The sequence below is a fragment of the Indicator indicator genome, chromosome 26, assembly GCF_027791375.1.
Source record: "Indicator indicator isolate 239-I01 chromosome 26, UM_Iind_1.1, whole genome shotgun sequence".
Taxonomy (NCBI): domain Eukaryota; kingdom Metazoa; phylum Chordata; class Aves; order Piciformes; family Indicatoridae; genus Indicator; species Indicator indicator.
The window spans coordinates 2,391,563-2,417,420 of NC_072035.1; the positions used below are offsets into that span (position 1 = coordinate 2,391,563).

Below are 25,858 nucleotides of genomic sequence, written 5' to 3' on the forward strand. Positions count from 1 at the left end.
TGACAGCGTCTTCACAGGCTTTGTCAGTTTCCACGTCCATGCTCTCTGCCCGTGGAAATAGGAGAGCACAGCCCACACAAAGTGGGGGCTAGCTTTTATTTACTTCATCAAGGAAAACACAATCATTGCCTACAGACCTCAGATGCTTTGGAAACTACTTGTGAGTCATTGACTTCCCTAAATCTTCATAATCGTTCTTTTATACCTTAAAACCTTTTTATTTTTTTTTCCTAAGCAACAAATTCTTAACCAAAAATACCTCTCCACAAACAAGTGCTCTGACCTATCCTACTCATATTTCAACCTCGAAGAGGGCTTTTTTTCTTAATGGTTTTCCTACAACACTAAACTTTTAAGAGACGCTTGTCATCCTGCAGGTTTTTACCTGGTTTCAGCAGAAACGTGGAAGGTAAATACTCTCTGGAGAGCACAAAGAAGGCCGAGCAACCCTACACTGTTTATTGCAGCGACTTCAGATGACAGTCTCTCTGAAAATACCCCGGGCTGCGGCTGCTTCGGCTGGGGATTTACCTCATGTTGGCTTTCCCCGCTCTCCTCCGCGCCACAGACTCAGGCCCCACCGCACCTCAGCGAGGGCCAGGAGGGCCACAGCCCTCAGGGCTCAGGGCGCGACGGCGCCGCTTCCCGCCTCACACCGCCGCGCGCCCGGAGCGAGGGCTGGCACGGGATGATGATGGGGGGGGAGAAGCGGTAGGGTCCTCTGTGCACGCGCTCCGGCGCCCGCGCCCGCTCCGCCTCGCTGCGCGTTCAACGGTCCGGGGGGGGGGGCGGAGCGAAGGGAAGAGGTGGAGACAAGTTCCGCCCCTTCTCCACAGCGCCCGGCGGGGCAAGGGGGAGGCGGAGCGCCGCGGGCCCCCAGCTCGCGCGCGCGCCCCCCGCAGAGGTCGCCGCCGCTTCTTACCCCGCCCCCAGGGGGCGGGGCGGGCGCGAGGCCGCGCGCGCGCGCGGTGATTGGCTGCCGGCGGCGGTGGGAGCGGGTTTAACGGCCGCAGCACCCCCGGGCTGGGGGAAAACAAAACAAAGGCGGCGGCGGGCTGGAGAGAGCGCAGCGCGGTGGCAGGATGCCTCGGTCGTCCCTCGGCCCTCAGGGCGGCAGACGCGCGCCCAGCCCGTTCGTATGACCCCTGGCAGCCGCCGAGAAGGTACCTTCGAGGCGAGGAAAGCCACCCCCACCACCACCGCACCTCCCCTCTTTGTTTTTCGATGAGGGCCCGGTGGTGAGCCTTCGCTTGGCCGCTGCGTGAGGACCGGGGGTCCCGCTTCCCCTCCTACCCTTGTCCCTTAAGGGAAAGGGGCCCGGAGCGCGCTGCTGCTCGGAGTCTGGGCTGGGGAGCGGAGCCGGCACGGCGCAGCGGTGAGTACCGGAACGTGCGGGAAGCCGACCCCTCTCCCTTTCGTTGGGCTTTTTTTTTTTTTTTTTTTTTTTTTTTTTTTTTTTTTTTTGGGGGTGGGGTTTGGGGATGTACACGAACGATAAGGAGGCAGCTGCGAAAGGAGCCCCGTGCTGAGCCCCCGGCCGGGGGGGCCGCGGTTTCCTGTGTGCGCGGGGCAGGGGGCCGCCGAGGCAACTTTGGTGGCGGGAGGAGGGCTCGGGCGCTATTTATAGTGCCTGGAAATGACGGCAGCGCTGCCTGCCTGTAGCCTTCTCGTTACAGGGTGGCTGGTGACGGTTTACATAATTGGGGGGGGGGGGCGAGGCAGAGCTCGGCGAGCTGGGGTCCGGTGGGTTCGCCGCTGGTTCTCAGCGGGTCCCTGCCCGGGATCCCGCGGCCTGGTAGAAAGCTGGTTTGTGTTTGAGCGGCCGCGCACATCTCTCCTCCGGCAGCGTGCCGGTGGTCTGGGGAAAACGCGCCGTTCTCATGCCCGCGGGGATCGCTGCGAGTGGGAGAGAAAAGGGAACGGCGTCATCCATCGCGGCGGCTTTGTGCTCCGGCAGGAGAAGGAAAAGCGTTAAACGTGCACGGAGCAGCTGCTCCCTCCCGTCAGGGAAACCGAGCGCTCTCTCTACCAATAACTTTCTCTTTGTATCTTTTCTCCTGCTAGTTCTCGGTATCTAAAGTGAAGACAATGCTCCTCTGTCTCAGTATTTAACTTTGTGGTGTTGTCCCTCTGGAGTAACCAGGGGTAGCTTATTAAGAGTGCTTGCATAGGCTTTGTCCCCCATTGTGGCTCTACTCAGACTGAAGCTCGTTTTGTCGCTTCTGATTTTTGAGCCCAGAAAATAACGGGGACGCATCGTTTCTTACACGTTTTATTTCTCCGTGCACCTTCTTGCGGCTCCGGGCAGCGGTGTAGCTGGCTCCTGCGGTTCCTTCCCGCAGACAAGGAAGCTGCTTGCGTTCTTTCGCCCTGCCCGATGGGCAGCTCATTAAGCGAGCGGGTCCCGCCAGCCCTCGTCGCGTCCCCCAGCTGTCCCCCCCGCCACGCTTACCGGGGTGTTTGTTTACACATCCGGGAGCCGCGCGGGGCGGGGGCACACCTTCGCTCATTGGCCGCCCGGAGCCCCGCCCTGGTGACGTCAGAGGTGCGGGCGCCGGGACTCGGCTGTGAATTAATTACGCCCCGCAAAACCCCCGACAGCGGCCTTTGGCTTTCGGGACCGTCCTGGGGTGCGCGGCCCCTTAGGGGCAGTCCCTGGTGACCCTGCCGGGAGAGCTCCCCAGTTTCTGCAGCGCCGAGCTACGGCCCCGGCGAGGAAGGCGAGAGGTTGGGTTGTGCAGAGTCCTGCTGTACCGGTCGGCGCTCCCAGGGGGTCCTGTTGGTCCGTCCTAGGCCGGTAGGTACAAATACAAGTCTCCCGAAACAGGTCTGGGTAGCCGTCTGGGAAGGATAGTCGGCAGCCTGTCCTCTTGCTTTGGCAGTGGAGTTTGCCATTTCTTTCAGATCGTTTCCTAAAATCGAAACATAGCTGTCGTGTGCGTGAGCAGAGCACAGACTGTGCTCTTGTCGAAGTGTAAACAATGGAGTTGCTTCAGGTTTGTACACGGTTTTCCACAGGCTACTGAACAGCAGCTGTGGAACTTGCTGTTGCTCATCGCCATTAGAGGAAGTGAGGATGGATTTACTCACTATAGAGCAACAATAAAATAATTCAAGATTCCAGACAAGTTCTGTAGTTCTTACAGTATATATCAGACACTTAGGATTGCTGACTTTTTTTGAAGAGAATGTCAAATACAGTTTTATTAGAAGAGCTTTGGAATTCTTTAATTTCTGTAGTTGAAGGACTCAGTATATTGAGTCTGAAAGAGAGTTCAGATTGGCTTTAAAAGTGTGAATTAAAAGAGCTTCTAGGGATGCCTTGAAGAAAAAATATTTTCCTCATATTCAGCTTGAACTAACTCATGTTTCAACTACTGATCTTCATTTTGAAACCCTAGGGTTTTGTTTAGTTTGTGTCATTTCTGTGAACTTAAATACAGCATTTGTATCTTTCTTGTTTATGGCTTTTGCAATTCATTGTGTAAGAAATTTTCTCATAGCAAGTTCTTCAGTAGTTCTTGTCTTTTCTTCTGCTGCTATAAAAAGCTTTAGATTAAAAAATAAACCCAAACCCTTTAAATTTTGCTGTGGTTGTATCTTGTGCTAACCCTGCTGTACAGATTACTTTCTCAAGACCTCTTTTGAAGCCCAATGACTACTTCCTATAAACAGTCTTCTTGTGGCTTTCATTATCTGCTGTTTGTATTGCTAGTATCCTCCTGCTAGAGGAGTGGTTAACTGCTGCCCTGCACACAGTTTGACTGTGATAGTGTTTTGCATGCTTGTTTTTAGTAGCTGGATCAAGATAGTGTAAATTCCTTCTATTGGCTCTCATTTCTGTGTTTGTGCTATTGACCTGCTCTGTCAGTCACCCGATAGCTGATGACATAAGTGACTGTAGCTGTGTTCATGTTTGGATTGCTCATTATTCTGAGGCATACAGTGTGGTAACTGATAGCCTCCAACAGACCACTAGATGCTGTTGCAAATACTTAGAATATGTAGTTTTAAGGCGAACTCTAAAAAAGGTTTGCTTTCCAGCATAGCAGGAAGGTCTGGCCTTCACTGCTTGTGCATGCAGTGTCTCTCTTAAAGGCACTCTAAAGATTAAGAATGCAATTAGGTATTTTCTGTGTAGTATTTTGCTTTTACTGCCTGACTCTGATTTTTGGTAGTATCCATTAAGACTATTCTGGTCAAATGAGGAAGTATCTCATTAGCTTGGATTAGTTCGCTGGTCAAAAAGGCTGTTGCCTAAAGGTATTCTTCTGAACTTGAAAGAGAAGGATCCCTGAGTAAGGTAGCAGCATCTAAACATGGTATTTGACCTAAAGCCAAGCTAGATGTGATCACAGCAAGAGTTTTGCTGAAAGCTGAAGTGCAAGTATCTGTATGTTTATTGTAGGTGTTTTCCTAGGTGCCTTGTGACTTCGAAGACAATTAACTTTCTCTAATTCCCTGCCTTTTTGCTGTAATTCTCTGCATGGATGTCTTGGAGTATACCTGGTAGATTGTAGGAAGTGCTTGTGTTTTGTGGAGAACTGTTTTTATCTCCTTCCTTAGAAGTGTTACGGAGCAGAAGCCATTGGTGAAACAGTTTGTTACTTTGTTTAATGGGACTTGAATTGTGCAGCTTCGTAGGGAAAGAGGGGGCTGTAGTGCAGCCAGGCATTTGCTCTGAATATCACTTTGCATTATGTCTATAATTGTTGAATTACAAACTTATTCTGCCTTGTTGTAAGCTGCTAATTGTTCTGTTCTTCTCACCTACAGGTTGTGACTGTTTCTCTTCTGTCATTTGTGTGGAAAGTGCCACACACACTCCAGAACAACAACGGCTTTTGCTTGCATATTCCAGTGTTTCTTTTGTCAGCGAGTCCAGCAAAGTTGTAACTCTTCAAGTGCCAGCCCTGAGCTGAGTGAGGAGCCACCAGCAGAGATGGTAAAAATGACAAAATCAAAAACGTTCCAGGCTTACCTGCCAAACTGTCATCGAACCTACAGCTGTATCCACTGCAGAGCCCATCTAGCCAATCATGATGAATTGATCTCCAAGGCAAGTGGTTTGTTTAGAGACCTCATGAATTATGCCTTAACCAAAATGGTTATCACTGTATCGGTGCTCACAGTAGATAAGGGATGCAAATGAATATGTACTCCAAAGTATCTTCCTTGTGTTCACTCTTGGGTCATACCTGTTGTGTCCTGTGGACTGGATATATTCTGGAAACTTGAATATAACATAAAGGCTGATCTTGTGTATTCTCCATATTATTCTGTCTGCTGTCAGGTAGGTAATGCTTGTGGCTGTCATCTGAAAAGTCTGCTAAGGAAAACTATCAGAAGAAAACAATGATCTCTGGGTAGGGAAATACAGGTTATTCCAGATAAAGATTATTTTTGACTTTGTCTGAAGGCCAGAAAACTGTTTCCAGAATGTTCCGCTTCTATGGAATCTGTAACAAATGTTTGTTTACTTCTGCTGTATAATAGTTCCTAAGGAATATGATTAGCCAGAGGTGTTCAAAATGATTGGGCTATCTAAACTTAAGCTTAGGGGATGTATGGGTCCTTGAAACAGGCTAGGCCTTTCCTTCTCATATGTACTGGAAGAAACCAAGATTTGTGATGTATGAACTGTGTAGAAAAACTTGAAGCTTGATATAAATACTTCAGACTTGTTCATTCTTTTCCTTCAACAAATCCTGATGAATTTGCTCTTACTGGTGTCCTGGAGCAAGCACTTCAGTTGCTTTTCAAACCTCTTAAGTTGCTTTCCACATAACTAATTCATCAAATAAAATGTGGTGGCAAACACTTTACAACTAACTTGATCTGTTGCTCCTGCCTGTTTGTGTGTCTGTCAGTATTAAGGTGATGCTGCTTTTGAGTTTTGAGAACATGAAAGGGTTGAGGATGCTGCTGCTTCTGAACTGAAGTTTTCTTTGGCTGAGGAGAAAGTATATCTGTTAATTTTTCCTGTATAAGGCTGTCAGGGAACAATGGGATTTCCCCATCCAGTTTCTCTTGTGTAACTAATACTTTTGGTCTTTCAGATCTCAAGACAAATTCTCAATTTGAATAGTAAAATTTGTGACAGTTCTTAGCAGTGTTGCTTATTGCTTGCTTCTGCTCTGCTTTTAGTATCTTCCCCTAAGCAATTCTTTCTCTTGTATCTGTGTTGGGGCATGGAACTTCAAATGTGGCACATCAGCTGTGAAAGTGTAGGCTAGCTACATACATGAAGTGGTATGAAGAAGGACTTGTAGTACTGGTATTAACTTGAAAAAACTTCCTCATAGTCATTCTTTTATTTTTAAGGTCAGCAAGCCAGGAGAAATAGTCAACTAGTAATGTGAATGTATTTGAATTTAATTTGCATCCATGTTTGTTTCAGAATTTGAGTGTAAGTGGTCTTTTTGGCAACACTGGATTCTAAATGACAAGCATTCACACCTTCATCACTCACTGCCAAAAACCAGGAGGAGGGATTAATCTTTCCTGTGCTTCACATTGTAGATGCCTACAGGAAGAATGAGACTTTGCTAGCTGTGTCTCTTGAGATGTATAAATTTGTCAAACAAATGTAATCCAAGCACACATACTTAATAGGAAGCTTTTCTTTTAATGAATTTAGGCTTTTGCATGATGACTAAACTGCCACAGTTACTAGTAACATGGGCCAGTTCTCAAAGGTCTTGGGAGTTTTGATCAGCAGAATATTTTGAATGTGTTCTTAAGCACATCATGTGCCTTTATCAGCTCCCTAAATTTCAAACGTTAAAAGAAATCAAATATTCAGTTTAAAGAACAGAACTATCTTACATCTGTCTAGTAAATACAAATATTAGTAAGTTGTTTCTTGAAGGTGTTGGGAAGGGTGTTAGATGTGGATCCTGCTTTATTTCTAGCTTCCATAATTTTCTAGAAGACACCTTACAGAAGGTTCTGTACTTGCATGCTGACCATATGCTTATTTGATAGCTGATCCTTATTCTGTGAACTTAAGATTTCTTGACCATATTTTACTGTCTAAATCTGTGTGATAATGAGAAATACATTCAAATGTGAGGTGTATATTTTTGTATGTTTGTAAAATAAAAAATATTTATCATCTATTGTACTTGTATTTGGACATAGCTTTATAAAAACTCACCCTCCCCTAAGTTTAACTTGGATGTATTCTGGCCTTGAAGTTCTTCTGATGAAAACAACTGCAAAGCAATAGTTGGGTACACTAGGATCATTAAAAATAAAGTAGTGCTGTCCTGGGAGTGGCAAGAGAAGTGTTGGAAGGAAACAAGATGTGATTTGTTGGAAATGGAAACACAGCTTAAGCTAGAAAGCAAAAACTGAAGAAATATCATAGCTAGCATGTAGATGTCTCAGCTGGAAAAACACTAACAAATGGATGTACCTTCCAAGTGTGTTTTTTTTATATGAATCTCTTCTCTGAAATTCTCCTGGTGCTATCACTGATGCACATTATGTGCATTAAACTTGGATTAACCCTGGTAACTATAACTACCCAGCTGCAGCAAAAATACTTAACCTGAAGTGTAACAAGTTGGTTCTGTACAACCTAAAGTTGTCGAAGAACAGGGTGGTTTGTGTGCTGGTTTAGATTTATTGATGGAACAGAATTCTACTATTCAACTTACTTTGAGGGCCTAGTTCAAAGCTGAAACTGTGCATGAAACTTAACTAAACACAGGTTTTTGGTTGCATATTGTCTCAGTTTTTTCCAAATGCTTTCTCTACACTTTCACTCTAGAATTATAGTGCCACACATTCTCTTCAGCAGATAAAGGCTAACAGTATTTGTTACCCAACTGCTTCATTTGGGTGTCCCCTCAGCCCCATGTTTTTTGAGTGATCCATGATGCACTCAATTTAAAGCAACCACAACTAGCTTTCTGCTGTGCTTTGAGGTATAAGCACTTGTTACACCTGACACTGTTTCCAACTTCGAGATGAAAAGCAAGCACTGCTATGAAATGAGTGATGTTTCTCTTAAATGTTGGCCTGTCATGGAAAAGAGGAGTGCTGCATATTTCTGTCAATCATCCCTTTGATTCTGGTCCTCAGATTTGCAGCAGTTCTGCTTTTGAGAGCTGTCAATGCCAACTGTCTGACAAGGATGGCAGCATGCTTGAATCTTCTCATCATATTTCTGTTCGAGCAGCAGGATCAAGAGATACACTTTAGAATTAAAGCATGAGGTCTTTCAAGTGTTTTCTTTGTGCCCTTTCTGGTGATAAAGGGCAACCCAAGGGTCTTGGCATTGTCTTAGGAATGAATACAGACTAATAAGACAGTATAAGAATGTTCTAGCTGCAGAAGGCAATTCATCGTTATCTGTAGTTTTAGATTCCTCTGCAAGTGTGAAAGGACTCAGTGTGTTGCCTACTGTTGAAATCAACTCATTCCTGGATAATTTCACTCTGTAACCTTGTACCTTTTGTATCTAGCGAGAAACCTGGGGAAGGGTGAGGGATGGGAAGAAGGCTGGTGTAGAATAGAGTCCTGGACTAGGAGGTGGTCAGCAGTAGAGATGTTTGTACAGCTGAAACTATTCACAGCTATGTGCAGATGCCATAATTTATAACTCCAGTCACCTTGGATGAAATCAAGCACTGATTTGAAGAATGCATAAGAGAAGTAACAAACCAATGACTTCTAAGTGTAGTGAGTGTAATTTTGAAGTGGTGTTAGGTACATCATAGACACTGATTTGCATAGTGAACAAGTCTGGATCTTCTGTGTCTTTGGCAAAGACTTCAAAGTGAATGTTAAACATTAGAAACAACTCCAAAACTGATTAGAAGGACTGTACCAGTCTTTACATAGAAGTAACCTCTGAGCAAGCATCCACAGACCTTAATAAAGAACAAGGCAAAAAAAAATTATGCCATAGGAGGCACTTGTTAGATTTGATATGTTCAAGTAAAAAAAGCAATCAAATGGTATAGGTGAATGATTTCAAAACCCCAAACAATTTAAAAGTTGGACATAATTAAGTTTTGAGGAAAAACTTCTGTAAGACTTTTTGAAGCCCAGAGAAAGTTGCTACTTGTGTGGCCTGTATGAAATGTTATGCTGTTCTTAGAGATTATAAAATTAAGTTTTGTGAAAGGCTTAAGTGAAAGAGATCTTTCTTCTGGTTTGTTTGTAAATGGTAGAGAATGTGCAGTGATTATTAGCAATAGCTTTTATGGGAGGCAAATACTGAAGTGTTCAAGTTCCTAAGCACTCAAGACTGGCTTGCACCTATTAGGTTCCAGTAATTGGTTAGAAATCCAGGCATAGTCCAACAAATTACAGAGAAATACAAATGCCTAATAGACATCTTGTAACTTACTATATTGCAAATGATAATGCTTTGTTACTGGTGGCTGACCTGCATGAAAAACAGAGGCATTTTACAGTGTGCCTTCATGCTGGGGATGCAAGAAAAGCTGCATTGCTTTGTAGAGGTGCCTCTATAAATACTGCCACTCTTTTTATGTCATTCTTCTGATCAGATATGCTTTGCAATGAAAAAGTCACATGAAGTCACAGACAAGATTAGGTGTGTCAGTATTTTCAAGAACAAGTTCTGCATGAAGGTGCTTAGTTTATATATATATAAAATATATATGCCATTGATTTCATGGGGAAATCCTTGCTCCCTATGTCTAAAGGAGCAGTCTTGGTGGTTAAATTTAGTTCTCTAAGGCATTCAGTATGTCTGCTGTTATAATTATTGATGAGAAGGAGAAGCCTTCAGCTTAAATGCCAAAACATTTTTAGCCTTGCTTGGCAATCTGTTGTGGGGTTTGTTTTGTTTTTTTTTTTTCCTTCCAGTGTTTAACTGATGAGTTCAAGGGGAATTTTTTTAAAGACTTTACTGTCTTTAAGTTAATGTGCTGATCTTGGCTTGACTCAATTTGGTGATCCCTCTTTGCTTATGATACAAGGAGTGCTTGGAAAGACAGGTGGGCCTGTGGTATGTTTGAAAGCCATTTTGATCCCTGCTGAAAAAGTTAAAAATAGGCCTAATTCCATAAATATTTTTTTCTCTAAGAAGCTTCTATTTTTTTTCTTTTGGTTGGTTGGTTGGTTGTTTTTTTTTTTGTTTGTGTGGTTTTTTTTTTTGTTTGGTTTGGGTTTTGTGTGTGTGTTTTGGTTTCTTTGTTTCAGGTTTTTCTAGGTGGGTTTTTTTTGTTGTTGTCATTGTTGCTTTTCTCTTTGGGAAAGAATCTAGTTTTTGGACAAGAATTGATCTTTGGAAAACATCCAAGAATAGATTTTGAAGGCTTAAAGGAGCTGGAAAGTGTGCAAGGGAAGTATGGGTGTTTTGCCATAGTTATTTCTGAAATACATTCAAGATGCTGTGTAACTCAGGATAACTTGTCCTGCCTGACAAAGTCTTCACTTCAGGAAATGTAATTTGCCAAATTTTCAGGCCTGCAGTTTTTGGGGTAGATTTTTTTTTAAAGGATATTCTCTGCATATTGAACTTTGACTTGCTTTATTAAAATGCTGGCTTGCTGATAACAGTGTCTGCCATACTTTTAATACATGCTAGGATGGTAGTTTTTCTGCAGAGCAGGATCTCTAGTCATGCAATCTAATCCCACCTGTGGGGAATAATTAATTGGGTAAGCCTTTCAGTAGCTTCCTTTCCCCCAGCCATGCTCTTAGGTATGCCTTAGAGCAGTACTTACGTGTTCTGTTTAACTGATAGTCCCTTTTCTCCTGGATGAAAACAGCTAATCCTGGTGTAAGAAGTAATGGTGGGGTTAACTTAGAAGCACAGATCATATCTAATTCTGCAGGTATGTACTAGTGTGCGAGTGAGATGTTTATGAAGTTGCTTTACTACAAAATGTATTGATGAGAGGTCTGTCACATGACTTGAAAAAAAAAATCATCATACCAAGCTGTTCTTGCAGTCAGCTTCTGTATAGTTCCTAAGCACAGTGGGACAGTTTTGCTTGCACTGTCTGACATTCTAGGTACTTTCTAATGGTGCTGAAACAACGAAAAGCTATGAGTCTTGTAGATCTTCCTGTAGGAATGGACAGCTAGACAATGGTGTGGATTCTCAAGGGGAAAAAGCTCATGAATCAGTGGAATATTATTAAGTGAGGACCGTTAAAAGGCAGACTTAAAGCAAATTTGGTTTAACTGCCAGTATTAGGTGAACTGATGAACTATTCTGCTTTTCTAAGCGAAGTTCCTGGTTGATGCAAATCATTGTTCACAGTTGGTCACACTTATCCCTGTCTTCTAATTGCTCTCTAGTAGATAAGACACACATTGAAGACCAAGTTTTTGTAGCATGTTCTGTTCTAGTTATGGTTCATGCAGCTAGCAGTCTTGAAAGGGCTCAGCAAATGCTGCAAAGTGAAAGTTTGCATTTGCACAGGTAGTGTTTGCTCTGTAGAAGAGCAGTTTGTCTGGAGACTGGTTTGAACGGTTATGCCTGTTTGTCCTTGGCACTGCCACTTAAAGGAGTCTCCTCTCTTTCATTTCCTTTGAGGAGCTGACACACACAAGGTGTTTAACCTGCCAGTTTCTTAACATTCCAATCAGTATAACTAAATCCTGCAGTGCAGAGTGTGAGAAACTTGGTACAAACAAATGTTTGTTTGGTATTAAATGATTTTCATTCTGGTTATGCAAAATATTCTGTGTATTGCCAAGTTACAAGCTTAGCAAGTAGTTCAGGTGCCAAAACTGAGTTGTCCTCTTTTCATTTCTAGTAATAGGATGCATCAGGAAGTAGAGCTTTGATGATAAATCTTTCTTACACCTGATAGTAGGTGGAACTGTACACAGAAGTCAGTATTCTGTGGTCAGGAGAATGCCTGTGTGACAGATGTACACCTTTTTGTGGTGTCTGATACTGTTCAGGGGGAAAAAAACATCTCAGCTGTTCATGAGAATAAGAAATGATGACTGCCAAGCTCTGACAAGTGAAGAAATCCCTAAGAAAAAATAAAAGGCACAGTAGTTTAAAGTTTGATTTCTTTACAGTGCTCTTCCTTCAGTTGGTGTGTAAGAGTTCTGCACTCAATTACTGACACAGCGATGTTGTGGTTGGATGCTGGTTTTAAAGGAAAGTCTGAGCTGCCTAGACTCAAGTTCTGTATTTTGGAACATAGTAACACAAGTTACTACAGGTTGCTGTCAAGTATTCTGTGAGTGATGCAAACATGGAGGATCTCACTCTTCACAGCTGGGCAAAGAAGCAATTATTCCATGGCATGTAAATGTAATATTTAGCCTCTAAACATGTTTGTAGGTAAAAGAGATGGTATCAGATGAACCAGCCAAACTCTGCTAACAGGAAGCTAGAGAAGGTGGGAATGGAGCAGCTTTTTGCAGTGGGATGTTTGTGAACAGATTTTCTTTTGAAAATCACTGTACAAGGAAAGGGTCTGGTTTGCGTTGTTTCTGCCTCCAGTCTATCCTGATAATCCCAAAAATCAGAAGGTAGTGGGGATGGCCATTTCTGAGGGGGGAAAAAAAACCTAGGAGAGTACAGCATATTGCAGGCAACAAAGCAAAAGGTGCAGGAAAAGAAAAATAATCTTTGAAAATATGTCAGAGAACAAGAAAAACTAAAGCAGCATTTTCCCAACCTGTGTTTTCTGTTTCATTTAGCTAGAGGTTTTTGCAGCTTATGAAAAGAGAGTGGAAGAGCTGCTTTTTCTGCTTGTTCCAGGCATCCCATTACTGCCCTCTGCTTAATTTTGAGAAATGTAGGGTCAAAGGAAAGCTTTTATTAGGTGATTCTAAGTCAAGACTAAATATAAGCTTGGCAGAAATAATTGCATAATGTAGACTTCTGACTGTTGACTTGTTCTGGAGTCGTCTTCTTTCCCAGCTACCTGAGGAACTTCATGTATGGCATATAAGTAGTTAAAAAAGTGATTGTGTAGGACCAGACCAAGAAACTCCACAATAATTACAAGCAATTGGCATGTGCAGTTGAATGTAAATAGTCCAGTTCTGGGCCCCTCAGTTTAGGAAAGATGTTGAATTGCTGGAGCATGTCCAGAGAAGGGCAACGAGGCTGGGGAGAGGCCTTGAGCACAAGCCCTATGAGGAGAGGCTGAGGGAGCTGGGACTGTTTAGCCTGGAGAAGAGGAGGCTCAGGGGAGACCTCCTTGCTGTCTACAACTACCTGAAGGGAGGTTGTAGCCAGGAGGGGTTTGGTCTCTTCTCCCAGGCAACCAGCACCAGAACAAGAGGACACAGTCTCAAGCTGCACCAGGGGAGGTTTAGGCTGGAGGTGAGGAGAAAGTTCTTCACAGAGAGAGTGGTTGGCCATTGGAATGTGCTGCCCAGGGAGGTGGTGGAGTCACCATCCCTGGAGGTGTTCAAGAGGGGATTGGACATGGCACTTGGTGCCATGGTTTAGATAGTCATGAGGTTTAGGGTGACAGGTTGGACTCGATGATCTTTGAGGTATCTTCCAACCTTCTTGATTCTATGATTCTATGATTTTTCATTCACAGGAGAGAATATTTCTTGGTGCAGTGTGAAAAAAAAAATTGTGAGTTCTAATCAGCAACTTAGAGTTGCTAAAGCCAGAAGAAATGGCTGCAACTTTTTAAATTTCAAATTTTTCACAATAGCCTAACAAAAAACAATGGTCATCATGGCTTTGAAAGTTTTTTTTCCTCGATATTTAGGGTACATGGAACAAGGAAGTTGTAGTTTAATTTTATTTCTTAATGACCAAGACCTTTAAAGTGTTTCCTTTGGTTTTTTCCTAATAAATTTTGGGGTTGCACAGCTGTAGTTGTCTGTAAATCCATGCATGGCTGACGTGGGTTGGTTACTCATTTGTTAATGGGCAGGTTTTGAGAACGTATGCATGAATAGTTTGCTTTTTCATCAGCAGTAAGCATTCTCTGCTTCCTTACTGATTGAGAGACACTGGCTGTAGCTTACCCTATAGAAATTCTGTCGTTTCTATGGACTGGGCTTTGTACCACTCTGCCAATTTGGTGATGCATGTTTAAGTATCTCAGGAGAACTGAAGCAGTGGTGATTGGGGTGGTTGTTGTTGTTGTTGAAGGTAGGTGTAAGGATTCCTTTCTGGCAGAGCTGTTCAGACTCAAGTGAGTCTCTCCTTTCAGGGTCAGTCTTACCTGAAGTTTTAATTTTCACTGTACTATTTTTTTTTCCTTGCCTTGTGAAAAGTAAGGCTTGCAGTTTGGGCTAATGGAGAGAGTACCTTTTCTTTTGTCTTTGCTCTAGATATAGAATGAAACTCTCCACTTAACACTATATGCTAAAGTATTGGCACTGTAAACTGTTACGAAGAACTTCTCACCCCCAAGGTGAGATCTTATGAGTATCCAAGGGCTGTAACTAACTACATTGTTCCCAGTGCTACCTGCAGTAGTCCAGAGTCATGGATTTCTTTGTGTTCATTTATGTACATTTCCCTTTTACATCTGTTTTTTTGCAAACAGTTCTGAGTAAGTAGCTAGGGTATGACAGTTACTGGTGGTGTGTTGCTAATCATTAGACTGGCAAAATATCTGTTTTTGGTATCAAGTGGCTTCTAATTACATAACTAAATGCATGTCAGAAGAAGAATCCATTGCAGAAATATACTTCTGTCTATTGAGTTCCATGCCTAACGTTAGTAAAATAATTAAAAAATATTCAAAATGAGATCTTGCTTTCCAAAAACCTTCCACACTGATCTATCACAGGTTTCAGGAAAATTAGTCTTTGGTCTTCAATACTAGAACCGCAGGAATTCTTTAAAATTTACTCTCTCTTCAGCATGGATAAAATTGTCAATTTTCTTTGAAAGTAGGTTAGGGAAGGAAAGTTCTAGAAGTAAAAAGAAACAAAGGCAGTTAAGGGATTTCTTTTAAAATGGAATTCAGTATGGAAGAGGGAAAAAAGAACATTCCTTTGCCATGTGTTTGTGTTTGAATGGGAAGCAATGGCTGTCTGAATTGCCAAGTAATGCAATACAGAAGGAACAAATCAGCAGGTGACAGCAGTGATGTCTGACAGATATTTTGAAAGCTTTACCTATGGCTGGATCTAGTCTGCTCACAAGTGTTGCCAAGGTATTTGTAGCTCAAGGCTGTTCATCATAGGTTCAGGCCTCCATGTCTTCAGTATCATTTGTAGAATGCACAGCAGAAGAGCTTCTGGTTTGTTTTGGTACAGAAGGAAGAAAGATGTAGTTCACAGGCACTGAAAGTGCTCTGCAAGCCAAACCAGCTTCCAGTAAGTGTATGGATTAGGAGGGATACTTCAAAACTGTGCTACTGCTCTGAGCTAAACCACTAATTTAGATCTAGCCAAGAAGCCCTTTACAGTCATCTTTTGTCCATAATCTATGAGGGATGTGAGAGATTTGGAAATGTAGGTCTGTACTTGGGCATTTTATGAAAACAGTTTTATTATTAAAAAGCCAAGCTTACAAACCAATCAGATGCAGCTCCTGAGTACAGTGTGCTGGGTTTATGCTTGGTCCAGAATTTCACTGTTTTTGTATATCAAGATGCAATGAAATGGAAATAAATCATCTTTTGGGTGCAGCAGGAGATGACAGCAAGATGGAAAGAATTCCCTTAAGAGTTAAAAGCAGATTAGTTCAATTAGCATGAAGGATGTCTAGGAAAATGCAAATTGGTATCTTGCAGAGGGATAGGGAAGAAATCTGTTTTTCTTGCATTGCAGGTGTCTTGTTTCGAACAACAATACTTAACAAAATGGTTTCTAAAAATCTATCCTGGTTGAAAACGTTGACCAGGCTTAACTATGAGGAAGTGGTATAAAGTAATTCATCTGGACAGGTTCCTATCTGTATGATGGTTATATGCTTACTAACACATCTTTCTGGAACTCCTTGGTTGGTTGGTTAATGTGGGGGGTTTTGTGGTTTTTAACAAGTGCAATTTTTTTCTTTTTTTTTTTTTTTTCTCAATGCAGTCCTTCCAGGGAAGCCAGGGGCGAGCCTACCTCTTTAATTCTGTGTAAGTATCTTATCCTGGTTATGCACACTACCTACAGACTGGAATGTTTTGGGTATGATTCATGGGTAGAAAACAGAAAGAATTCGTGTGGCTGTACTTTGCCTTATTCTTTTTAATGCTGGATTTGCTCACCAGCAATAATTCCTTAAGAGCTACTTAGCTAATTCCTAAGTATCCCTTTACACTTACTAATTTATCTTGTATGTGAAGTAATTCTGTTAATAGCTGAAAGTTCAGGGAAAGATGTTAATGTGAAATACCTTTTGTCTATAAAGTTTTGACTGTCTTAAGAGCTGCTATTCTAAGGTATTCCAAAAGTCAGAATCTATTGTTTGACTATAAATTTGCTTCAGACAACTCTGCTGCAGTCTAAAGAAGAATTTTCCAGTGTGATAGTGAAATACATGTACAGGTTAATGTTTCAATAAACTTGGTACATCTTAAATGACCTTGAATATGGCAAATATGCTGGAGGCAGAAGGCCTCTGTGATCTTATCAAGGCTAATATTTGCAATTTTAGGCACGTCCTACCCACGATAAAAGGCTCTTTGAGTTTGCTAATGGATGTATTAAGTTTCCAGCATGCAGGGTTGTATTTTTGTCTTCATTTTTCAGCAGTTTGTTGAATTGGCACTATTTTGGAAGAAAAGAAGTGCAATTAAGTGTCTTAGTCTATTTTAGGATAATGTATCTGCAAAGGATTCGAATGCACATCCTCGACGTTCTCTTTATGTGTAGTAGCTCAGTGGTGACTTGGGACTTTTAGTATGATTGTTGTAATGAGGATCTGGTAATACAGTAACAAGAGTGGCAGAATTTTTGCTCTTGTGTAAAACTGAGAACTTTGTTTAGTCTTGCCTAGTGTTTTCTGCCCATGCTTCATGCAGTATTTCATGGAGTGTTTTGTTTTGATATTGCTGTTGGTTCATCATGGCTTTGCCTGCTGGTCTGTACCAAGGAAATATTTATGAGGCTTTTTCAATGCTGCTAGTTTGGAGTTGGTTCTAAACTCAGCAGTTGGTGCTGACTTACTGGTACAGACTTTGATTAAAGAGGTCTCAAATTGAAGAGACCTGCAAGTTTAACTATTTACCCTGTATTTGTTGATGGGAGTAAGTGGGCATGGCTAACTGTTGAGACTAGCCACTTCAAACACAAAACCCCTTTCTTCTTCCTGTCCTTCAGCTCAGTGTTACAGAGAAAGTCACTTTTACACCAGTGAATAAGTTAGGCACTCTTTTTTTTTTTTTCTTTCCTCAAAGCCAATTTTTTCTCCTCTGGAGAGAAGGTGGGTAACAGGTTACAAAAGAAAAAGAAACATTCTTGTGCACTTTAAGTTCTCCTTTTTTCTTTTTTTTCAGGGTAAATGTGGGCTGTGGTCCAGCAGAGGAGAGAGTTCTTCTAACAGGTTTACATGCTGTAGCAGATATCTATTGTGAAAACTGTAAAACCACTCTTGGATGGAAATATGTAAGCAGTATACTTAAGTCTTTGATACATTTTTATATGTTAAAGCACAGATGTATGAGTAGGCCATTAAGCAGCACCTATAGAAGCATAGAATGGTTTGGGTTGGAAGGGACCTCCAAAGCTCATCCAGTCCAACCCCCCTGCAGTCAGCAGGGACATCCTCCACTGAATCAGGTTGCTCAGAGCCTTGTCAAGCCTGACCTTGACGATCTCCAGGGATGGGGCCTCAACTACCTGCCTGGGCAACCTGTGCCAGTGTTCCACCACTCATGCTAAAGAACCATGCTTGTTCCTAACACCCAATCTAAATTTCCTCTCTAATTTCAAACCATTGCCCCTTGTCCTATCCCTACAGGCTTTGGAAACAGTCCCTCTGCAGCTTTCTTGTATTCCCCTTCAGGTACTGGAAGGCCACCGTTAAGTCTCCCTAGAGCTTTCTCTTCTCCAGGCTGAACAACCCCAGCTCCCTCAGCCTGTCCTTGTAGCAGAAGTGTTCCAGCCTCATGATTATTTCTGTGTCCCTGTTCTGGACCTGCTCCATCAGGTTCATGTCCTTCCTGTGCTGAGGGCTCCAGAGCTGGATGCAGTACTGTTGGTGAGGTCTCACCAGAGCAGAGCAGAGGGGCAGAATCTCCTCTCTCCATCTGCTGTCCATGCTGCTTTTGATGCAGCCCAGGATGCCATCAGTCTTCTTGGCTGCAGGTGCCTATCATTGGCTCATGACATGCTTCTCATGCACCAGCACCCCCAAGTCCTTTTCTGCAGGGCTGTCCTCAGTGTCATCATCCTGTGTTGATACCAAGGATTGCCCCAGCCTAGGTGCAGGGCCTTACACATTAGGTCAGTTAGCTCTAGTACTTTTGTATATATCAGTCTGTAAGAACAGTTTTGCTTCCCTACATCTCCTGGAATGCTGTAGTAGATGATAAATTTATTCTGGACTGCAAAACAAGCATGAGCTCTAGGTGCTGTTAGAGCTGTCTAATACTTCTGTAATGTCTTTTTTTGCAAGATCACCAACCACATACACTAAACTGTGAGAGTGGGTCTTTAATTTCTTAGGTTGCAAAAGTAGATTCATGTAGTAAAAATGAATTATGATAACTAGTACTGTGTTCACACTGCTTACAGCTAATGTGACCTTGGTTCTGTTATTTGAAAAGCTACCTGTGCACTTGCACAGTTACCTGTGAAGCAGCTGTGCTGCAAGCTTGATGTTTTGAAAAGGTTAGATTCTAAGTGTTACATGTAGGGTTTTCATTGGTTCAGTAAAGCTTCTGATTGTACAGGAAGAAATTGTCCTAATCCATTCCCTCTGATGACTAATACAAGGGAAAGCTTTTGAAAAGGTTCCTGTTCTCTCTTTTCATTGCTTTGGGACATAAGGAAATTTAAGACATGTAACATGCCATTTCCTAACCTTCTCTTAAAAAAAAAAAAAAGCCTTAAGATTTCCTAAGCAGCAAAGGAATGTGGAAAGTTCTAAAGCAAGATCTGTTACAAAGTGGATTTGCTGATTCTGGTTATGAGAAGTATATTCCTGGTGTCAGCTCTGTTCATCTTCTCTTTCCCCTCTCTCTCTCCATGGTGTAACCAATGTGGGATATTAACTGGAATGCCTTCTGCTTTGAATTTTTATGCAAGTTTTGATGTTTAAAATACTTAATATTCCCAGTTTAATTCAGTGTCTTGATTTTCTGCTTTCCAGGAACATGCTTTTGAGAGCAGTCAGAAATACAAAGAAGGAAAATTTATCATTGAACTTGCCCACATGATAAAGGACAATGGCTGGGAGTGAATCTTAACCTTTTTTTTTTTTTTCCTTCTGTTGGGACAATATTCTGTGGAACATGCTTTACAAAGACTAATGCAAAGTAAAGGAAGAGCTTGGCTAGAGAATGGCCCTGAGAATATCACTGAACTCTGAAACCTCACAAATGAGTAGTGTAGTGTAAGTGGCTATTTCAGGCCATGTTTGCCTTTTCTCCTTGTGTAAGTTCCCTCCTTTTGTATGTGTATTATTGTGTGAACAGTTGTTTTGGAACATTTTGGATGACCTTTTTCTAAACTCTCCAACTAGAGAAACAGTTCACTAATTGAAGACGGATTTTACTGGTTAGTATCTCTCTCTGACCTATGCCTTTAATGCTACCTTCTGCTGTGCATGCTTCTTGCCTAAACACCTACACTCCAGTCCTGTAGAAGTTCTGTATCTGAGCAGTCTGAAAGAATGTATGGGATGGGGTGCTTTTTTATATGTAGCAATTTCTGATGTGTTTGGCAGTGAAGAGGATGCAGTATTGTAGTGCTTTCTTCTTTTAAATTTCAGTGTACCACAACCTATGTACCATCTTGCAGGTGAATTGGTTAAAGGTACAGTGCTCACTTCAAAAAAAAAAGAAAAAGAAAAAAATTTCAATTGCACTGACTAAAGTTAGCAGGTCTCAAGTTGTTGGGAAAGGTTCTGCTAGAGGTTTGGTGTCTTAATGAAATACCTTGGAAGGATTTAAAATCAATAATCCTATAGAAATGTGTTCATTTAAGACCAACATATTCCCTAAGGAGTTTGCTGGATAAAAAATAATTAAGATTATAGGTTGAAAAATTAAAAGACAGGAAAAAATATATGCATTCTATTTTGAAAAAAAAAAAACAAAACAAAACAAAAAATTAGTTGTATTAAAAAAAAAGGTTTTGGTACTGTACCTTTGCCAGTAACAGGGACTTGTGCATCAGTGAAGTTTTATGGCTGGTTCCATGTAACTGTATAGTCCTAATGCACTGGACAAAGAGGTTGATATCAAGGCAACTTGTTGGAAGTATTCTGCTTCTGCTACTACATTTGAACAAAAATATTTATTTTTGTGAGAAATGGCTGGAGCCTACGACATGAAAATTACTTTAGTACCTGTAGGAAAAGGAGGGGGGAATAAGAGGGAAGGGAAATTTGACTCAGTTTTTTCATAAAATAAAATAAGATAGTTTTTAAAACTTGGGGGTGGGGAAAGGGTTTCTTGGTTTGCTGGCTGAATCATCCCCAAGTACCTTTTTATAGTAAAAATGTGTATGAAACAGCTTCTCCTTTGTTCTCATGCTGTTTCTTAGATGGAGTGAGTTAATGAGAGAAACTTCTGCCACAGGTATGCACAATATTAGCTGTTGATACCTGTGCATGCGAATTCTAAGAAACTCTGAACGAAATACTTCACATTAATTTGCTAACTTGATTTCCAAATTAAACAGTCTCAGGATACTTTTTGTATTGGAAACCTTTTAATGATTGAGGACAAAAATGTTTGGAAAAACCCTTTAACACTACAGAAATACCATAACTGAACAATGTGGAAGCCTTGCAATATGGAATCATTTTCTCTCAATAACAATTCTAACGTGGCACCTGCAAAATTAGTCATAGGTGCTGTGGCTGCTGTTATGTTTTTGGGGAATCTCTGATAGGCTTTCTGAACTCTGCTGCACTTTAGAAATTTTGTCCTACATGAAAAATTCTGCCAATGGATAGGGGCAATGCAAATCTTTGAAACCAACTTTCCAGGGTTTTTGTGGAGAGGAAGAGAGAGGAGATTTTGCCCCTGTGTGCACGTTCTCTGATGCAGGCTGGTTACACTGCATTCATGATACTGTGGTGATCTCTAGTTAGGAGCTAAAAATGTGACAATTAGAGAAGTAGTTAAAGCTGTTGGGTTTCAGTCCAGAGACCTGAGGTGGAACAGTTGTGTTCAGTCTGGATTTTGTGGCTTACCTGTTACTACTTGATGTTTACATCACCAGGCTTCAAAGTCTCCTTTTTAACAATGTCATTGATGCAAGATGGGCTTTGCTGTAGCCTGTCTGGATCTTTTTGACCTGGAATTCTTTGGATTTTGTTTTCCTCCACTGTAATGTACGTTGCCAACAAAGGAGGCACTAAAACTGCTATGGGCAAAAAGTTTGTGTTGGCTTCAAAGTCCTGTTGCAGTTGTTGATACTTGTGGACATGCTCAAGGGAAGTTTGTGTCTCTTTGGGCTTTTGCTATTTCCTGGCTGCAGACTTGCTGAAGCAGTACACTGGACTGAAGACAAGAGTAATGACTGCTTTTCAGTAGGGAGCTGAAATGAAAGAACACAGGTAACATTAAAGATTTTTCTCTCTAGAACTGGGGGGGGGTTGGCTATCTCTTGTTAGTAACTTAATGCTGTTTGTAACAGTCTGATTCTTACTTAGAAACTCAACCTCTTTCTTCAGTGCATTATTTGTATTTCAAACTGGACGTTTTCACCAAAACCTTAATTAACTTTGATGCCAAAGGTTGAGACTTCATCAAGTGCTTAGCACATAGAGCTTCAGACTGCTGGCATAAAGAGTTAATGATCTGTATGTGATGCTTGTGGCTTTTAAGAGAACCAAACAAAGCAATATTCTTTTTGGTCTTTTAAGAGTGGATGCTTATAAGGAGTAAAGAGTAGAACTAGCACAAAATTGCTATTTCCTGCTGCCATGTTACAGATCTTGAGGCTCATCCTATTGAGGGAAAATGTGAATTTTCTTCCTGTGTCGCTTGGCAGCATCGATGATTATTTTCTCCCCAAGTAAAGACATAGAGAGCTCTTGTTACTGGTTTTGGTGAAAGTAGAATCCAGATAGCAATGGCTGCTGGCTGATGTGAAGAGGTCAGTCTGGTCACTGAACCCTTCAGCAGTCATTTGAAAGAAAAATAAACTTACTTGAAAAAAAAAATTACTAAAGCATTTTCCCTCTAACCAATTTTTGTAATATATTAAAGATTATATTTAAAGTTTGTATGTGTTTGCTCTGGGCAAGTTTACTTCCCCTCCAACTTGAGCACTTTTGTTACTTGTACTGGTTATTTTTATTGTTGGTCTTAACATTTATTTTGTATTTTTTTTTTTATAAACTGTAACAAAAAGCTTTTGTGAACCTTTGTTTCTTGCTGGCTCTTTCTTGGACCAAATGAACTGACTATGAGCTGGCTTAGAAGAGATGTTCATTGGGATGCATAGGAATTGGCTAGCAAAAATGTACTTGTATTGAAAGGTTTTTTTATTCCTCTGAACCTCTAAAGCCACACCTGTCCTAAAGTAATTTGACGTGAATTTAGTAATCAAATCTGACCACACATTCTCTGTTTTGGTCAAAAATACTGGCGCTAACTGATGGCTTTCCAGGACTGAGTCTGCCTCCAAACACTGGAGTTACTGGTCACTCCAAGTACCTTTTGGATTAATAAAAGGCAATGCTGCCCATCTCTCAAAATTCTGTTCATTTGCAAACTTGCTGTGAAATAAGCTGCAGAATGTGGTGATGGATTGCTGACACATCACCCTAACCACTCTTGCTGCGTGCTTTTAGCAGTCTGGTAATCTCAGTTTTATCTGCCAGTAAAAAGGGCCAGAATATAATTTCCCTGCGTTCATTGTAAGCTCTACAATGACAAACTGGGCAAATGAAGTTTGTTCTAATTCCTTTTTAGCTTCCCACTAGCAAGGCCTAATGTGATGGCCAGCCTGAGCGGTGTGCCTTGCACGCTGGCGGTGTGCCACAGGAGGACAGGGAATATAGTTTATGAAATTTCTTTGTATTAAAACCTGGCCTCAGAGGTTCTGACAAATAGTCACCACCATGCCCATAACCAAATGGTCCATCTGTATTCCTTACTGGTGTATCAAGTTAATGGAAGAGTTCATGGACGCTGTGTACCATTTCTGGTGGACTTCCCTCTGAGTAATGCTTGTAGAACTTTTTCTGCACATTCATCTCAGCAGTCAGATTGCAGCAGTAGTGACCTACAGTCTCACAGACCAAATTTCAAACATCTCCATTCTTTGATAATGGCTGAATGGAAGAAGCTGTCAAATTATTGTTAAACTTTTTGGACACTCTTGTAACTTCATTGAAACTCGTGTTAAAAGCCAACCAGCAGTAGCAACAGTGCAAAAGGAGCAGATGCTTCAGAGGTTTCTTTTTAAAAGGACTGTTACAAATGGTTTAAGGCCTAAAGCATGAGTCATAAATGGCAGTTGAGTTGTGCCTCATTGTTTCTTAAAATCTTTACAATGCTTTCTTTTACAGGTGACATGGCTGTGTTGCTGTTTTGTCCTAGCAATACTGTACATCATTTGTTGTTTCACTATATTGTATCTACTTGAGGTATCACAATAAAAGCTTTCAGTTGTTTTGTTGAGTTACTTGTTGGGTTTGTGCTACCATTTCTTGCTTACTCTGCCCACGTGAGGTTTTATTTCTGTCTCTTCCTTTGCACCCTTCCCTTGGCTCTTCCCCAGATGGGTCCAACCCGTGGAGCAGAGCACCTCTGAGAAACAAAGTAGTTGTGGATTAAATGAGGCTGGACAAAGTAATTCCTTGGCTGTAAGGCAGCTCTGCTGAGCCAGGTAATTGAGGAGCATTAACTGTTTCTCCTCTAGTGAAGGCTGATCTGACCTGAGTGGTTGGCTGATTCATTTCTGTGGTACTGCTGAGTAGGATTCAAAGTGAGGTCACTAACTGCAGAGCTGAGGATCTGAGATGCTCTATGATCCTGGAAGCAGCTTCATCTAAACTTCAAATTTGTAAAAACCTGCTTGCAGATTTGCCTTTCCAGAAGGCAAATCATGTCCCAGGCTGCATCAAGAAGGCTGTGGCCAGCAGGGTAAGAGAGGGGATTCTGTCCCTTTACTCTGCTCTGGTAAGACCCTGCTTCAAATCCTACATCCAGTTCTGGTGTACCCAGCATAAGAGGGATGCAGAGATGTTGGAGGAAGTCCAGAGGAGGGCCACAAAGATTATCCAAGGGCTGAAGCACCTCTGCTATGAGGATAGGCTGAGGTAGCTGGGGTTGTTCAGTCTGGGGAAGAGAAGACTTTGGGGGGGACCTTAGAGCTGCCTGAAGGGATTCTACAGGAAGGCTGCAGGGGGACTTTTAATAAGGGTGTCTAGTGATAGGACAAGGGGGAATGATTTGAAGCTAAGGGAGAGTAGGTTTAATCTGGATCTTAGGAAGAAGTTCTTCAGTACAAGGGCAGTGAGGCTCTGGAATAGTTTGCCCAGGGAGGTTGTGGATGCCTCCTCCCTGGAAGTGTTCAGGGCTGGGTTGGATGAGGCCTTGAGCAGCTGAGTCTAGTTGAGAGGTGTCCCTGCCCATGGCAGGGGCATAGTTGGAGCAGATGATCTTCCAAGCTAAGCAATTCTATGATTCTCTGAGTGCTCATTGTCAGTATGAGAACAGGGAAGGTGCTTTACTGAATGTAGTAGAAGTCTTGTTAATTTTTTTTGAGCTTTGGGTTAGGTGGCATTAACAGTCACTGTGTCCAAATTGTGATACAAGTTATTTCTTCACTTAAAGCAAAATCAAATAAGCTTTTCATTTGTTTGGTTAGTTGGTTGGTTTTTGTTGGTTTGTTTTCTGCAGGGAAGGTTATTTAAAATGTTTTAACACTGAATGATATAAGCCCTCACGCAGAGGTGCAGCACTAAAAGTGAAAAACCCCCAGGATGCAACTGCAGGAGCTCTGTGTGCTGTCTGTGCAAACAAACCTTTTTTCCAAAACCTTCTTTAAAAGCTCACTAGAAGTCAGGGATCTTGTGACAGGGAGCAGGGCTGCCAAGGGTGAGAGGAGCTTGTTTTGCAGTTGGGCTCAAGGGGGATTGCTACATTGGGGAGCTGGGTTGCAGCTGTAAACCATGTGCTTTTGAGGGCTGGGGGGGTGATGTTCCTAAACAAATACATTTCCTAACCAAATAAATAAAAATAGATTTTTCTGCCATGCACAGGAGAAACCTGCTGATATTACCAGAGTGATCTTTCAGTCTGTTGACCTGGAGCTGCTGTACGGTGTGAAACCCTTCCGAGAGGCATGTGCTAAGTGCCATAAAGCCAGGGTTTGAAAGGTATGTAGGGCACTAGGACAAGGAGGGCTGGCTCTGGATCCCTGCCATGCTGAGAGAGTGGTTCTGCCTCCTCACAAAAAAAGCTGAACCTGCAGAAGAGAAGTCTCTTACAGCCTGCCCTGCAGAAAGAGTGCAAGGGCAAATCCATGGGAACAGTTGGGGTCCCCTGCAAAAGCCACCCATCTCCATGCCTTGTGTCAAATGGCAAGTAGAACTGCTTTGGGTGTACCCTGTGGAGAAGGATGTGTCCCTGCTCCAACACCCTGCACACTGGTGCTAGGCATGAGGCAATGCTTCCTGCAGCTCACCACACTGGGTTGGGCACTGCATGAAGCCAGGCTCAGCTGGGAAACCCCCAGCTCTCCTGACAGCTGTGCTTTGGGGCAGGAGACTGTTTCTTCCCATAATCTCCTTAGAGGCCTGAATTAATCATCTGTTCCCACTGATGGTCCAATAAGCCCTACTGCACTGAAT

At 42.2% G+C, this 25,858-nt stretch overlaps 1 protein-coding gene across 1 annotated transcript; it reads left to right on the forward strand.

Annotated features, from left to right (window-relative positions):
- The first annotated feature begins 4,791 nt into the window (after positions 1-4,791).
- On the forward strand, positions 4,792-19,279 carry YPEL1 (yippee like 1). The gene is made up of 4 exons (XM_054392696.1): positions 4,792-5,059; positions 15,967-16,010; positions 17,373-17,481; positions 19,190-19,279. Exons 1-4 carry the CDS (start codon positions 4,943-4,945, stop codon positions 19,277-19,279), a joined length of 360 nt encoding a protein of 119 aa, XP_054248671.1. The 5' UTR covers positions 4,792-4,942.
- Positions 19,280-25,858: the final 6,579 nt, after the last annotated feature.

Bases quoted from the DNA above. Each gene is read 5' to 3' on its own strand.
- YPEL1 (XM_054392696.1), top strand. From the start codon at position 4,943: ATGGTAAAAATGACAAAATCAAAAACGTTCCAGGCTTACCTGCCAAAC. The intron at 16,011-17,372 runs GTAAGTATCTTA...CTTTTTTTTCAG, and splicing joins GCCTACCTCTTTAATTCTGT to GGTAAATGTGGGCTGTGGTC. The intron at 17,482-19,189 runs GTAAGCAGTATA...TCTGCTTTCCAG, and splicing joins CCACTCTTGGATGGAAATAT to GAACATGCTTTTGAGAGCAG.